The sequence below is a fragment of the Mixophyes fleayi genome, chromosome 3 (assembly GCF_038048845.1).
Source record: "Mixophyes fleayi isolate aMixFle1 chromosome 3, aMixFle1.hap1, whole genome shotgun sequence".
NCBI classification, from domain to species: Eukaryota; Metazoa; Chordata; class Amphibia; order Anura; family Limnodynastidae; genus Mixophyes; species Mixophyes fleayi.
Window position 1 is genome coordinate 333,149,448 of NC_134404.1, and position 17,056 is coordinate 333,166,503.

General features: G+C 42.8%; 1 protein-coding gene across 1 annotated transcript in view; it reads right to left on the reverse strand.

Moving 5' to 3' along the window:
• The window catches only part of RAB3GAP2 (RAB3 GTPase activating non-catalytic protein subunit 2), a 58,319-nt gene extending 54,136 nt beyond the window's left edge, over positions 1 to 4,183 (reverse strand). The window contains exon 1 of the mRNA XM_075204276.1: positions 3,986 to 4,183. Coding sequence (XP_075060377.1) covers positions 3,986 to 4,082 — 97 coding nt within the window. The 5' untranslated portion in view covers positions 4,083 to 4,183. The remainder of the gene's footprint in view (positions 1 to 3,985) is intronic.
• Positions 4,184 to 17,056: the final 12,873 nt, after the last annotated feature.

Here is a 17,056-nt window from a genome sequence, read left to right on the forward strand (position 1 = left end):
AGCCGACCAATTTCAATCACTTATATAGATAAATCAGGTAGAGTGGTTAATTTTTGTCACCTATGGATACAACAGACATCTGCTATATTTTTTGCATTAGTTATTTTTGAGGATATTTAAAATGGCTAAAAAAATAAATAAAATCACATAATAAAGTAAAAGAAAAGTAAAGCAACATATTTGGTAAAAGTTGCACAAGGATGTGCTAAAGCCAATAAATCAAAGTTACCACAAGGTGTAAATCCCTCAAAATGTTCAATAACAAGGACATAACTTTACAACAAGGTTTATAAAGCTGCAGGTCAGATCCCTTCTACAATATCTAATCACCAACATCATCAGTTGTAAGGGACACACCTTCCACAGCACCGAACGGCATACAAATCACACAAATACAAATTAAACATAGTAACAAGTCACACACACAGTATTACCAGAAAAGAGAACAGATGTAGCAAAGAGTCATATATTTACTAAACTGCGGGTTTGAAAAAGCGGAGATGTTGCCTATAGCAACCAATCAGATTCTAGTTATCATTTATTTAGTACAATCTACAAAATGACAACTAGAATCTGATTGGTTGCTATAGGCAACATCTCCACTTTTTCAAACCCGCAGTTTAGTAAATATACCCCCATAGTATGTATTTGAGGTATAGATTTAGGAAATAGTGTAACAGGGAATTTACCTGACAGCACCTTTCATGTCACACAAATAGAGTTGTGTCAGGAAGTTAAACAACTACAATATTACTTTGAACAAGAGGATTCAACAATGTATCAGTAGATTACCAGCTAAAACATTGGTAATTTGTATGTGGTATAAATAAGATCCATACCATTCACAACGTGCATCTGCCACACAAAAAAAACATTTTATTGCATGAAAACAAAAACACAGTATTTAACCAATGTCCTCGCAATATATTATGGATTCTAGTTACTTGTCCAAACTGATGTTCCCTGGATTCTGCTCAGCCATCCAGATGCTGAACGACTGCCGGGACTCTGGTAGGCTTCCAATACAAAGGGACACAGTGTACACAATGTACAAAGTGTCCCAGCCATGCCAACACTTCCTCATTAATTAACAGGATGCATATACGGTTACCGACTTGTGCCCATAAACTGACTTATGTGTGAAGACACCGGTTACACTGCCGTACATTAAAAACATCACCAGTGATGAAGGCAGGATACATAGTTTGCTCCTTCTATCTCCATGAAAACACGACAGAGTTCTGGTCCTTGTGGACAGCACACATGCAGTCTTCCTGCAAATGTGCAGTGCTAGTATGTCATCATAGCATGTCCACAGCTATGAGTCACAGCAAGCGAAGCGTAAAGGGAACACTCGCTCTCCCAGCTTCTTATCAGAGATCGATAAAATAAAAACTACTTAGAAAAGGTTACCTGGCTCCTGGGATTTGATATATATTTATTATATGAATGGACCCAAGTCTGTGTGTGTGGTAGGTAATTTAGACTGTAAGCTAAACTGGGGCTGGGACTAATGTGAATAATTACACTGCGTAATATGATTGGCACTATAAACAATAATAATTTTGAGGGTACAATTCTCCCCTATGGGCATTGCCTACTTTCATTTAAGGCTATTGCAGTGCACTGCAAGGAGCATTTCAGAGACTTAAATGGCAGAGTTTGCAGGAGGCAACTGCTGACGATGATGGATTCCTCTTGCTGGATAAGCACCAAGTCCATTAATATCTGACATTTTAGTGTCTGACAAAAGTTGGCTACGCAGAAAATACATTTACAATGGAAATATACTTCTGTTTTGTTTGGAAATTTTACATATACAGTTGAATATTGTCCTTTCATATTTAATCAATTACATTTTTGCGTTACCAATATAAAAGTCATGTGATATATCATATTACAATTGGTGAGCTCGCTGTGGAGGTCCTATACAGTGCCTATAACAACACACTGCATTGCATGTACAGCTTGGGTCATATATTGGCACACTACTATGTAAAGTTCAGTACAGCACAATGCAAATAATGACACATGCCTATGGAAGTACAACTAAGTCCATTTAAAGACACACTGAGGTACAGTACATATGGCACACTACCTTACAGTGCTATGGAGGCGCATATAATGACAGTGTTATGAGGGCACAGTACATATAATGACACAATGTTATGGGGGCACAGTACATATAATGACACAATGTTATGGGGGCACAGCACATATAATGACACAATGTTATGGGGGCACAGTACATATAATGACACAATGTTATGGGGACACAGTACATACAATGACACAATGTTTTGGGGGTACAGTACATACAATGACACAATGTTATGAGGGTACAGTACATATAATGACAGTGTTATGAGGGCACAGTACATACAATGACACAATGTTATGAGGGCACAGTACATACAATGACACAATGTTATGGGGGCACAGTACATATAATGACACAATGTTATGGGGGCACAGTACATACAATGACACAATGTTATGAGGGTACAGTACATATAAGGACACAATGTTATGAGGGTACAGTACATATAATGACAATGTTATGGGGGCACAGTACATATAATGACACAATGTTATGGGAGCACAGTACATATAATGACACAATGCTATGGGGGCACAGTACATATAATGACACAATGTTATGGGGGCACAGTGCATATAATGACACAATGTTATGGGAGCACAGTACATATAATGACACAATGTTATGAGGGGACAGTACATATAATGACACAATGTTATAAGGGTACAGTACATATAGTGACACAATGTTATGAGGGGACGGTACATATAATGACACAATATTATGAGGGGACGGTACATATAATGACACAATGTTATGAGGGTACGGTACATATAATGACACAATGCTATGAGGGTATGGTACATATAATGACACAATGTTATGGGGGCACAGTACATACAATGACACAATGTTATGAGGGTACAGTACATACAATGACAATGCTATGAGGGTACAGTACATATAATAACACAATGTTATGGGGGTACAGTACATACAATGACACAATGTTATGGGGGTACAGTATATATAATGACACAGGAGGGTACAGTACATATAATGACACAATGTTATGAGGGTACAGTACATATAATGACACAATGTTATGAGGGGACAGTACATATAATGACACAATGTTATGAGGGTACAGTACATATGACACAATGTTATGAGGGGACGGTACATATAATGACACAATGTTATGGGGGCACAGTACACAGTGTTACTGGGGGCACAGTACATACACAGTATTACTGGGGGTACAGTACACAGTATTATTGGGGTACAGCGCACTATATATAATCACACACCGCACACACAATGTTATGGGGGTACAGTACACAGTATTATTGGGGGTACATTATATATAATCACACACCGCATACACTGTATTATGGGGGTACAGTACACAGTATTATTGGGGTACAGCGCACTATATATAATCACACACCGCATACACAGTATTATTGGGGGTACAGTACACAGTATTATTGGGGTACAGCGCACTATATATAATCACACGCCGCACACACAGTGTTATGGGGGTACAGTACACAGTATTATTGGGGGTACATTATATATAATCCCACACCGCATACACAGTATTATTGGGGGTACATTATATATAATCACACACCGCATACACAGTATTATTGGGGGTACAGTACACAGTATTATTGGAGGTACATTATATATAATCACACACCGCATACACAGTATTATTGGGGGTACAGTACACAGTATTATTGGGGGTACATTATATATAATCACACACCGCATACACAGTATTATTGGGGGTACAGTACACAGTATTATTTTGGTACAGAGCAGTATGTATAATCACACACCGCATACACAGTATTATTGGGGGTACAGTACACAGTATTATTGGGGTACAGAGCACTATATATAATCACACACCACACACACAGATACAGGACTCACCATTGATCTTCTTCTCCTCCCGGAGTTGGGGGAACAGGAAATCCCGGACCAGCTTTATGTCCTGGAAACGGCAGAACTCCAGCAGGGTACAGGCCATCCCGCCTCCGAGCTGTCACCTCCCGGTACCGGCTCCTGTCACCTCCTGTCACTCTCCAGATGCGGAGCAGCCAGACCGGAACTGCGTCATCATGGTGAGTTGTCAGGGAGAACCAAGTACAGCGGTGCGCATGCGCCGACCTCCACCCTACTTCCTCGGTACCCACTGACTGCAGCAGCTTCATTGTTTCCATGGCGACTGAGAAGAGTCATATGACCGTTGCTTGACATCTCCTCCGCCATCATTGTTTTTGGCAAGTGTACTTTTTGCTTTACCAACTTCATATCAATGGTTTTATTTCATTTTAAGTAATATATTTGCATATATAAAACAGAACAAGATTATAAAAACAATACCTTACTTTCAGGAGCAAAGTTAACACAGCGAAAGTTATTATAGCTTTCAAATGTTAAGTAAAACCACTATTTGATATTGATATATTGTAAATTTTACAGGTTGTGTATAACCGTGCAGAATAATATGCTGAAATAACTCAAGTCTTTCTACCAATCATATCCCAAGGAAACATATGTCAGGTTCTGAATTTCCCAGTTAAATTTAGACTGAATTAACCTGTACTCAATTCATACCTCCCAACATTTAACATTTTTAAGGGGGACACAGCCACGCCTCCACCATTGTCACATTATGGGCATATTACCATCACAACAGGCACCCCCAGGGGCATGTCTAGTGCATCTGAACCGCTAAGTAGTCATCACCAAGGAAAAAAACCACCCCTGAATTGCCGCACAAGGGGACACTCTTAAATTAGAGGAAGAAAAACAACACAAGGAAGAACTTTTTTAAAGAGAGCATATTACTCAACTTCTGCTTTTTCCTAGTCGGGACAGATGTACGTGCCACAAGAAGGGGGTGCTGGCACACTTCATGGGGTGTGGCCATGTTCCCCTGGATTGTGGACAGCAATTCAGAAGCACGGTGCTGCCCCTCCACCCACTAGCCCTCTTCCTATGCCCCTAATAACACCAACATGTTGGTAAACGCTGCATTGAAGGGGCACCCATTAGAGGCATACATCTCTAACCTGTCCTGGAATCGGGACTAAAGTCCTGATCAGCAGTACAATCCTATCAGATCAGGACTGGCCCGCCTTAAACGGAAAATTTGGGAGGTTAAACTGTGAAGGCTTGTGATCTCGATGTGCAACTGCAAACTCAGCCCACCTAACTAAGTCAGGGTCGGATTATGGCCCCCACCAACTACCACTGGTGCAGAGCATCGGGGTGGAGGTAGTGGAGGAGTTGCCTGCTCTGTAATATAGGAACTCCTCAGCAGCCTCTCCTGTGTTTCGATTGGCTGATACATCACAGAGTCTCTCAGCCATTTAAAGCATAGACACGCCCCCTACCTACACTTTCCGAGCCCCAGAGGAAGCTGGAGGCGGGTTCAGCAGGAAGCGGTAAGTGTGTTGGCGTTTGTGTGCCAGTGTGTGTACGAGAGAGAGTGTGAGACAGTGTGTAAGAGAAATGTGTGTGTACATGTGACACTCCCTCACTCCACTCCTGAGTGGGGTTTTGCAGATGTGCTTTGTTCACGTTACTCACTTCCACTTTTGTTAGAGCAGCCTCATACCCAAGTCTCTAGTTAGCTTGTTTTACCAGGGGACGACTTGGACCCCGTTAAATCCACACAGACCTCTCAGGGATAACACAACACAGCATATATGTAATAACCACCTTGGCACATTTATTAAGGTGTTTGGGAAATTGATTTGAATATAACAGGTGTCACAGTTGGAACAGGTTGGTGCACTTGGTGAATAACCTGTGTTATTATAATGTCTTCGATGTATATCTCTCTAGTGATTATCTTCCTAAATCCTCCAAAAATCATACTTGACTACTCTCCCAGAATTTCTGGGAGTCCTCCTTGACTCCCGGAAGAGTAGGCAACCTCCCGGACACTTGTGGAGGCGGGGCTTAATGCATACTTGCCATCTTTTCCTTGTTGGCTTCAGGGAGATCCCGGGAGAGGTGGGTGTGCAGTGGCGGAGCTTGACAAATCGCATCATTTTGGGCTGCGCCCGCTAAGTGGTTGTCGCAATTTTTGGCAATTACAGCATGAGGCGAGGCTAAGATAATTCGATATTTGCGTCATTAAGCCTCGCCCCCACCGCTTATCTATTGCGGGGGAGAGAACCGGGAGGTTGCCCTTCTCTCCCGGGAGCCCAGGAGGTCTCCCAGAAATGCGTCAGTCTGCCAAAGAGTAGTCAACTATGCATTAAAGAAAAGCAGCTAATCTTTTACATTTCTGTCTCCATTACTGAAGTCATGTTGTCTTACCTTTCAGTCTTTGATTAAATCTTGGTCTCCATGAAAATGGCCACCTCCATAGGCATCAATACATGGACATAGGACACAATTTCTGAACTGTGTCATCATGCCACAGATGGCGAAGCCAACCACGTCTTGTACTGGCTTATCATCAGGGAGAATGCCAGACTCTTCAGGGAGTGAGGGAGATCAACCCTAGTTCAGGGAGTCTTCCTGACATTCAGGGAGAGTTGGCAAGTATGGCTTAATGACACGATCATGTGATTAAGCCCTGCCCCCTGCTATTCAATTCTGCAAATTTCGATTTATTTATATTATAGGGGGCGGGGCTATGGTGACACAACGACGTCAACACGCCCCCTACACTTGTCACATGACTTGTCAAGGACTGGCTTTAAAGGTTGGCAAGTGTGCCATACATCGGATAAGAACTTGGTAGAATTGTCTGTGTCTTTAACTGATGCAGACAGGCAATGTTGCAGTTCACTATTTAGGGACATGTGTATGCAGTATGTGTATATGTGTGTACACCATGGAGGCAGGACTCTGGGCTGGATGCAGCAGCAATCAACTGGGACCAAACCTCCTCTTGCTTCCAATCCTCTGGGCTCACCTGCAGTTCACCCAAACCAGGAGACTCCGGATCTGGCCACGGACTAGCTTTGTATGCCCACATTAGCAGATCCTCACAGGGCTCACCCGAAGGTTCACTGGTATTGGTCCCTTGTAAAACGTGTCCCTCACACTGGACACTTTCAGCAACTCTGGGTAATGTCTGTCTCTCTATGGCCATCCTCACTGGCTAGACTGAGCCTAGTTTGTATGCTCTGCCCTTGACTCCTTCCTCAATCTCTTAGACTTTCGTGCTCCACTCTCTTCCAAAATGGCTGCTTCCCCCTCTCTCTGTCCTGCCTCCTATGTTTTCCTGTCCTGTAAGTGGCGCCGGTGAGCTCTTGTCTCTGCCTCCACCCTTCTCCAGTGTTTTTTTTCTCCCCCCCCAGCACGCCAGACTGCTGAGATATGTAGTGAGGCATGCAGTCTCGGCGCCATTTTGTTGTAGCCCGCGGCTGCAAAATTCACATGTTTGAGAGATGGAATATGAGTCAGTGTGTATGCGAATATGAGTCTGTGTGTGAATGAGAAAGGAAGTGTGAGTCAGATCTATTGATTATATGGCTTTAATATATGTATTTTGTATGTGTTCAGTACATCGGTTTTTCTGTTGTTTTTCCCCTTCCTTGTTTTTTTCAGTCATTTCTAACACTTTTTACAGGTAAAATAAATGTTGCCTTGAGGCGTGCCAGGGTCAGAAAAGGGCAGAATAGGCCAATTGAAAACAGAATGATAAGCAGAACTTTTTGAACACACAGAAATACTAAACCTTTTTCACAACCAAAGTTCCACTTATTGTACCTAAATGTTGAAACACAAGTAGCCACATGTCCTTCCAGTCAATTACTGCCAGTGAATGGTGGCCCCGGGGGCATGTCTAGTGCTTCTGAATGCTAAGTTGCCGTCACCCTCTGGCAAAACACCCTAGAATTGCAGCACAAGAGGACACACTTTTATATTGGAGAAAGAAAATTGACAAAAAAGCTGAAGTGGATGGTTTGGAGACGGTTGTATCATGGGGGATGAAACCAAGTGAATAAACATGCAAAAAACAAGACTCTTAAAGCACCAACAGAGGAGAAAATTCCAAATTGCTCTTGCTAAGATTGTTCAGTGTAAGAGATATAAAGGCTGCATATAAATGAGATATTTTAGTCCTAACTCATTTGACTTTTAGCAAAGTGCTGAATGCAGTAAGTGAAAAAAAATGTGCAGTGGTCAGTGTCGACAGTGCACCGCCACCTGTCATCTGTAGCTGGTATTGCAGTAGATCTTATCTGTTGAATTAGTTTCTCAATATAAATCAATTTTGTCCATTCAAGTTACAGAGTTACAATAGAGATAGCTCAGTTCATATTCTACCTGCAGGCCCATGATTTCATGTATAAACTCTTACAATGGTGGATGTGTTTACAAAATAATGTCATAACAATATATATATATATATATATATATATATATATATATATATCTCTCAAACTTGCCAACTCTCCCTGAATGTCAGGGAGACTTCCTGAAATAGGGGTGATCTCCCTCACTCCCTGAAGAGTCTGGCATTCTCCGTGATGCTGAACCAGTACAAGACGTAGTTGGCTTCACCATCTGTGGCATGATGACACAGTTCAGAAATTGTGTCCTATGTCCATGTACTGATGCCTATGGAGGTGGCCATTTTCATGGAGACCAAGATTTAATCAAAGACTGACAGGTAAGACAACATGACTTCAGTAATGGAGACAGAAATGTAAAAGACACTTCAGTCTCTAGAGATTCATTAGCTGCTTTTCTTTAACGCATAGTTGCCTACTCTCCTGGAATGTCTGGGAGACTCCCGCTTTTCTGGGAGACCTCCCGGGAGAGCAGGGCAACCTCCCGGTTCTCGTCCCCACAATAGATAAGTGGCGGAGGGGGAGGTGCTCTTAATGACGCAAATATTGCGTAATCTTAGCCTCGTCCCCTGCTGTAATTGGACAAAATTGTGACAATCGTTTAGGGGGTGGGGCCAAAATGATGTGATTTGTTAAGCCCCGGCCCCACATGCCCACCTCCCCCAGGATATCCCTGAAGCCAAAGAGGAAAAGTTGTCAAGTATGATATATATATTACAAGTTGGGTTGCAAACAATAAATTGTATTATTATTATAAATACAGCTTCAACCATCCTCACATCTTGCAGTTGTCAGTGCTGACGGTGCACTGCCACCTGTCGTCTGTAGCTGGTATTGCAGTGGATCTTCACAGGACACAGCTGAAACAAGAGGCTCACAGTGCAGATGGGGACAGTCAGTTGTGAGGGTGTACCGGTCTGGGTGGGAGTAGGGTAACCTCTAATAAAGAGAACAGTTTTTAGAGAGCATTTAAAGATCTGATTGATGTGGTAGACGATTCCATAAGTGTGTTGTGGCACAGGAGAAGTCTTGTAGGCAGAGATGAAAGGTGGTTTTTTGGAGCATGGATGAGGCGCAGGTCAGAAGTAGTGCTAAGGGAGAGTATTGTGATACAAGATTTGAGATGTATGAAGGGGTGGTGTTGATGTGGGTGAGATGTTTGCATTGGATTCTGGAGGACAAAAGGAGCCAGTGTATCGGGTGTGCATAGAGGTGTGGTGGATGTTGAGTGGTGAAAGAGGAAAATCAGTTTTACTGCAGCATTTAGGACAGATTGAAACAGGGATAGATGGCATCAGTAAGAGATTGCCATGGTCAAAGTCATAAATGAAGAGATAATTCATAGGAGTTTTGGTTGCATCTTGGGTAAGAAAAGGGCATATTCTAGCAATATTTGGAAGGCGAGGGCCACAGGACTAGAACAGATTCTGGATGTGAGTAACGAAGCAGAGGGCCGGGAGTCACGTGTGGCACCAAGGCAGTGGGCTGGGAAGACTGAGGAATTTGTGGTGATCGTGAATAACATTTGAGGATCTGTCATGACTTTGGGAAGAAGGAAGATGATAAGCTCTCTTTTGGACATGTTGAGCTTTAGGTAACATTGGAGCAGCCATGTGGAGATAGCAGAGAGACAGTTGGTTACACGTAGTAGTACAGAAGTGGCGTGGTCAGGGAAGGGGAGGTACACTTATGTAATTTAAAGTTAGAGGTGGTACTGTAGACCAAAAATAAATAAGTTCTCCAAGAGAAGAAGTGTAGAATGAGAAAAGCAGAGGAAGGAGAACAGAGCCTTGTGGTACCACAGCAGATAGTGGGAGTTGAGGAAAGGATATGTCAGAGGTAGAGACTCTACATGAGTGGATGACATACGTAGGAAGTGAACCAGGAAAGAACTGTGTCACAATGGACAATGGAGCAAAGGGTGTGTAGGAGAAGAGGGTGATCAACAGTATCAAAAGAGGCAGAGAGGTCCAGGAAGGCGAGTATGGGGAAGTGACTCTTAGGGGTAAATGTATCAAACTGTGAGTTTCTGGTGGGTTTGAAAAGTGGAGGTGTGAAGATACTGGGTTTCCTGTCCCAATACTACCCACTTCACACTGGCTGGCCACCCACGGGTGCCTTCCTATACCAGGGAAGTCTACCCAGTACCTTCTAGGATTCGTGTAGTCACTCAGGCAAATGCAGTTAGAAAAATATAACAGTACATTTATTGTCATACAAACAACACTAGAATATTATGTACACACAGTAAATAAATGCCAGGCAGCTTTCCCACATCATCTGTCCCTTACCCCACTAGTTTAAGGAGTTACAGTCACCTGGCTGTCCAGACTTCACGACCCATGGATCTTTCTCAGCTGCATATATAGACTCTAGTAGAGAATGACAACTCAAACCAGATCTTGCACTCTTCGTGAATGAAATCCCAGAATGAACACCACCTCCCCCACAGGTAATTACACAATGCAGTTGTAGTCTGGTGAGCTGGGGAACATAAAAAAGGGCTATAAAAAGTACTTGCTATAATCTACATTATGTGAGAAACAGAATGGTTAATGTTATCACACTCGTTTCATCACAGGTGTTGCCGATAGCAACCAATCAGATTCTAGCTATCATTTATTTAGTACATTCTACAAAATGACAGCTAGAATCTGATTGGTTGCTATAGGCAACATCTCTTCTTTGCAAACCTGCCGGAATTTCGCAGCTTAATACATTTACCCCTTAGACTTTGCTGTGAGTAGATCATTGATCACTTTTGTGAGAGTAGCTTCAGTGGAATGACAGAGGCAGGACAATATGTTCCCCGTGTTCCCAGAAGTTGTGGCAGCAGCTGTTTCTGTCATGGAGGCTGCAGAGATCACCAAAGGAGGAACAGAGATGGCAACAGCAGTGACAGTTGAACAGACTTGGTCCAGCAGCTTATGTGAGATAGTATTCCAGTGAATCTTCCAAACAAGCCTGTCCTTGGTGCGATGACACTCCTTGGTACCACCATGCAATTACCACTGCTTTCATAAGTTTTAAACTGCTTTATATTTGGGAGAAGATAACTATGTGGAAGGTGGGGCACAAGCCATCTGTAACTATCGTAAACATGTCACTATTTATCATCGAATAGGACTTTTCACACTCACCCTTTACTTTCAATCTAGAAATAGATTTTAGTGCAAAAAGTTGAGCAATTGTATGAAATTAAAAAAGGATCCCATTTTCAAATGTGAAGCAATATCTCATGGAAACTTGGGGTTTGGATAGTCCCAATGAAGTCCTTTATTTCAGGGCCACAATTTCCCTCCCTAACCAATATCCATCAGGGGCAAACGCAGGATTTGTAGAGGGGGAGTTTCTACACCACGCTGCCAGTGAGCGTGACCATCATGCATGGGGGCGTAGCTATAATTTTAGACAGTGCTTGGCTGCTCTCCAGCTCTCCCTATCCCCATAATATACATGGGCAATGCTGCGTGCACTACTGTTAGGTACACGCAGCTCTCCCTTTTCAAGCAGAGCCATGTGAAGCGGGGGCAGGATCCAGCCACCTCAATTATACAGTGCCCCAGGCTTGGAGGGGAGTTCCAGGCACTAGGTAACCCCCCCCCCCTTCCCCCTCGGTTTGCCTATGTCCATGCCCACCAGTCAGCAGGAGGAAGAATCGAGAGGCTTGGCTGGGCAGTAGAGACTTGGATCCACAATTTGGTGTTGAGACTACAGTGTTGCCAGCCAAAAAATTAAAAATGAATATAAAAATTTTTTATTTCTGCTCTTAACAAATCCAACTAGACAAATCCCCATTTGACATTTGAAATGATCAGTGTGGATTTTGTGTGCACGTCAGCTAATGACGGGATGATTGACGAGCGCTGGTAATGTTCAGATTTACGCTGTGTGTGAGCTCTGGCCGTGAATTAATTCCTCGCAGCTAATGAGGCATTCACTTCATGAAGTCTGTAAAATGTCATTATTCTCAGTCTTACAAAAACGTTTCCCTTGGCTGTTTCGCCACCTCTAGATACGTATGAACACACCGCGAGCCACAGGCTTTCATTAAGCAAGAAGTGATGGTGCAGATAGCAGGGTTTGTTTTGCTTCATGTACTGTGAAATAGAAAGAAAAATATTTGTCTAGACCAGTAACTTCCAGACATTAACTCTTCAATCTCCGCAGCTCCCATCTGTATCCAGCACACAGGTCCGAAATACTTATATGTGTACAAAAAAGAAACCTACTTTCAGTGGAGTGCTGCGAACTAAACTTGTAATGATTACATTTTAATTAATGAACAAAAATGTGACTATTGCTACATTTACTGAAGGTAACCATACACTGCAGAGGCGCACGCATGGGGGTTTCTGGTTCTCCAGAAACCCCTCCCCTCCGCGAACGAACGGGCACTAAACATTGCCCCTACACAGCACTGTACTGTACAGCAGCCACGGCGCTGTCAAAGAAGCGTCCGCGTCGGTGCTGTATTGTACAGCACTGCCGTAAAAAAATGTTTTAATAACGGACTGTTTGATCTCGGCTATCATTTCCTCCCCTGAGTTGACTGGATTCCATCTGGCCTATCAGCCAGGGAACATCTGAGGCTTCATGCATAAAATATGGCGATGAGTAGCCTGCTTGCAATATGGCATTATGTCAAATTAAACACCTGAGGCCCAGATATAGCCGTTCAAGCCTTCCCTGATAACCTCAATATATATATATTACTTTTTTGTTTTATTTGTATTTTTTTTTAACTCTGTTCTGTCCTTGAACACATAAACGCAGCCTTGTTCATGTACACGCGTGTGCAGCCGTGCTCTATAGGAAAGGGTTATTAACTGAAAAAATCACAGCTGTCTGGTTGCCCCCTCAACTGGTTTTTGAGTCACACCTGACATTGACCTTGAAATGTACCCAGTTGACTATCGTATAAATAGAAAAATCAAATTAGATATGGGACATACCCATTTACCTTATGAGATGCTATAACAGTTTTCTTCCTTTAATTGTCCTGAACTGTGGGGTCTACAGCTTAAACGTAGCGATATCACTGTACATGTCACGTTCTGTACAAGAAACATGTCATAAACTGCTTTGAAAGCATTTCCACATCTCGTCTAGAAGTTATACTCCTGAGTGCGTTGAAGGTACCACTTGATCAGTTACGACGGCAGATCTGAGGTCTGACGTGTAGATTTATTCTCCTACAGTTCATGAATAATTGACGGCGACCCAGAATTATCATCAAAGCAACTGACTGATGAAAACTGTTGTTTTTTTTATTCCTTAGATCAAAAAAAAAAAAAACCACAATAAAAAAAACAAGTTGTCATTACTTCCATGGGGAAGATGATAAATAAAGCAGCAAGACTTTCTACAGAACATCCAGACGTTAATACTAATTAGGATGCGTTCCCTCAAAACGTTTCCCTGTTCATTTCTGCATCGTGGCTTTAAATCAAAGATGTGCAATCTGCATGAGGCCCACAGTTGTCTCCAAGGTCCCTCAATCTCTGTTCTGCCCCACACTGCACTGGGTTTCCCTGTACGAGTGGGTACAGACAGTGGCAGCCAATGCATAAGGTGCTACAGGAGAAAGGAGTACAAAATCTGCTTCATAGGTGAGGAACCGGCAGGACCACTATGACACCCAGTGCTGAGGAACCAGGAGGACCACTACGACACCCAGTGCTGAGGAACCGGGAGGACCACTACGAGACCCAGTGCTGAGGAACTGAGAGGACCACTACGAGACCCAGTGCTGAGGAACCGGGAGGACCACTACGAGACCCAGTGCTGATGGGTTCCTCAATACCCTCCCGAGGTCCATGCATTGCAGCAGGAGAGTGTGTCGGACCCGCATTTGCTCAGAAGAGGCTCTCGCTTTACTCAGAGCAGAATTTGGGGGCCTATGAGGCTGGAGTGGGGTCCTGCCCCAAAGGCCTATGGGTCACGTGTATTGTTTTGTCCCTGGTGGTCATCTTTAGAGCTTGTTGCAAAAGACCTATACCACATACTAGAATAGACAGAGGCTAATTTGTATTGTTTTTGTTAAGAACTCTGGATTCACTACCAAGTACCATATAAAGAATATTTTACAATAATAGGCATCTCTATTATTAACATTAAGAAACATGTTAATGCGGAAAGATGAGTGAAATTGCAGCGAATTTTAGATCAATTTGTATTTTGTGTGAGAAAGTGAGTTGCAAAATTACTTTACAGAATTGAGTTTGATCAAACTCTCAAAAGTAATAGTCGATCAATAGAATTAAGACACTTAATAACATTTGAAAGATTGATCTACTCAGCTTTCACACTGCCTTAGATTGATCTTCATTTCCGGTAATGGACTGGACACCGTGTGTTTGACCTTACTTCATCTTATGATTAATCAAACTGTTGTAATTTTTTATAAAAGCCAAAAAGGCTCTTAAGGGAAGATCTATCAACGTTTACTTAAAAAATAAATGTGGAGGTGTTGCCCATAGCAACCAATCAGATTCTAGCTATAATTTTCTAGAATGTGCTAGATAAATGATAGCTGGGATCTGATTTGTTGCTACAGACAACACCTCCATTTTACTTTTATATCATTCTCCTGTGAATCTACCAGAGCTTATTATCTTCCCTCCTGCCAGAGTCACCACCTGCCCTCAAATCTCCCTCAGTGTCAGTAACACCACAATTTCCTCAGTATCCCACCAAGCCCACTGCCTTGGTGTCACACTGGACTCCGTTGTCTGCTTTATTCCTCACATCCAGACTCTCTCCCAGTCTTGTCGACTCCACTTTAAAAACAATGCTAGAATACGCCCTTGTCTAAATGTAGTACCAAAACTCTTATCCATTCTGTCATCATCTCCCGTTGACTATTGCAATCTCCTGCTATCTGGCATTCCTGACACCCATATATCCACACTTCAATCCATCCTAAATGCTGCTGCAAGACTGATCTTCCTCTCTCACCGCTCCATATCTGCTGCACCACTTTACAAATCCCTACACTGGCTCCCTGTGTCCTCCAGAATCAAAATTCAAATTACTCCCCCTTACCTACATTGCACTCAACAACACTACCTCTGTATACATCTCAAATCTAATATCAAAATACTCTCCCTCCCGCCCTCTTAGATCTACCTCTGACCTGCGCCTTGTCTCGTCTCTGGTAACCACCTCTCACTCCCGCCTACAAGACTTCTCCCGTGCTGCTCCCCACTTATGGAATTCCCTACCACGCTCAATCAGACTTTCCCACAGCCTTCAAATCTTTAGATGCTTTTTGAAAACCCATCTCTTATTAGAGGTGACCTTATCCCCGATAACACTATTCACACTAATGCACCCTCACAACTGTCCCAATCTCCACTCTGTGCCACACTCGCTCCTCTTGTTTCAGCTGTGCCCTCTTCCACTTAGACTGTAAGCTCTATAATGAGCAGGGTCCTTCATACCCTATGTTTTCATGTTTGCATTTATTTTGTCTATCTTGTATGTCCCTGTTTTATGTAGGTACTGTTTTCCCTATTGTACGGCGCTGTGGAGCACTGTGGCGTTGTAGCAGCTACCAACCATAATTGCCTATTGTATGTGAAACTTCTGGCTCTTTGGGGTATAAGGGTAAACTCCCGGAAGCTTGCTTCATCTCCCCAATAGGACAGCGTGGACGTGATACGTGGAACCATCACTGACAGACCAATGCATAGACACACCCATGTGACTCCACTTCAAAAGCTTAAGGTAATGGAACAACAAGAGACCAGAAAATACCCCAGGAAGGGGGAAAATGTACTTTTAATTATTTTTTGTACTTTTATTTTTTTAACAAGTTATTAAAGATTGAATTATTATTTTAGATATTTCATTTTTTATTATTATATATTAATAGGTCCACAATGTGTAGTGTTGCAGCCTTTGTAGCAGTACAATAAAATATCATCATCATCATCATCATCATACACACAGTAATTAAACAATACTGGGACATACACATAGAGAAGCAAGAGGGCCCTGCTCACAAGCTTACAATCTATGGGACTATGGGAGTTTGATACATGAGGGTAAGTGCTGCATATCAGTCCAGCCCAGGACCAGATTAAGGGATTGGAGGCCCCCGGGCTAAGCGTATACCCACTCCCCCCCGTGACTCCCCCCGCCCCTCCGGGCGCTTACCTCTTTCCGGTCTTCCGTCGCTCCCTGCAGTGCGTCCACGGTATGCAGTAAGCTCCTTACTGAGGATATCTCGTGAGAGTGAGGCTACGAGTCATAGTCTTACTCTCACAAGATCTCAGTAGGGAGAATACTGCACGCCGTGGAAGCACTACAGTGATAGCTGGCAGCTAACAGCATAACAATTGCAGTCGGTGTAAACAGGCAACCAATGTAGAAACTGACAGAGTGGCTCAGCAGAGTAAGAACGATATGCAAAGAAAAACAATATAGCCGCTGCGTGCAAAATAGATTGTAGGTGTGAGAGTCTGATTTGGGCAAAACCAGTAAGGAAGGTATTCTATTTTTGAAAGATTGAGTTGGAGTTGGCGAGAGGACATCCAAGGTTAAATGGCAGAAAGGCAGTCAGTAACGCGAGACAACACAGATGGGAAGAGATCAGGAGAGGATAGATAAATTTGGGTATTATATTATCTACATAGAGATGATACTGAAATTCAAAGGATCTTATTAGTTT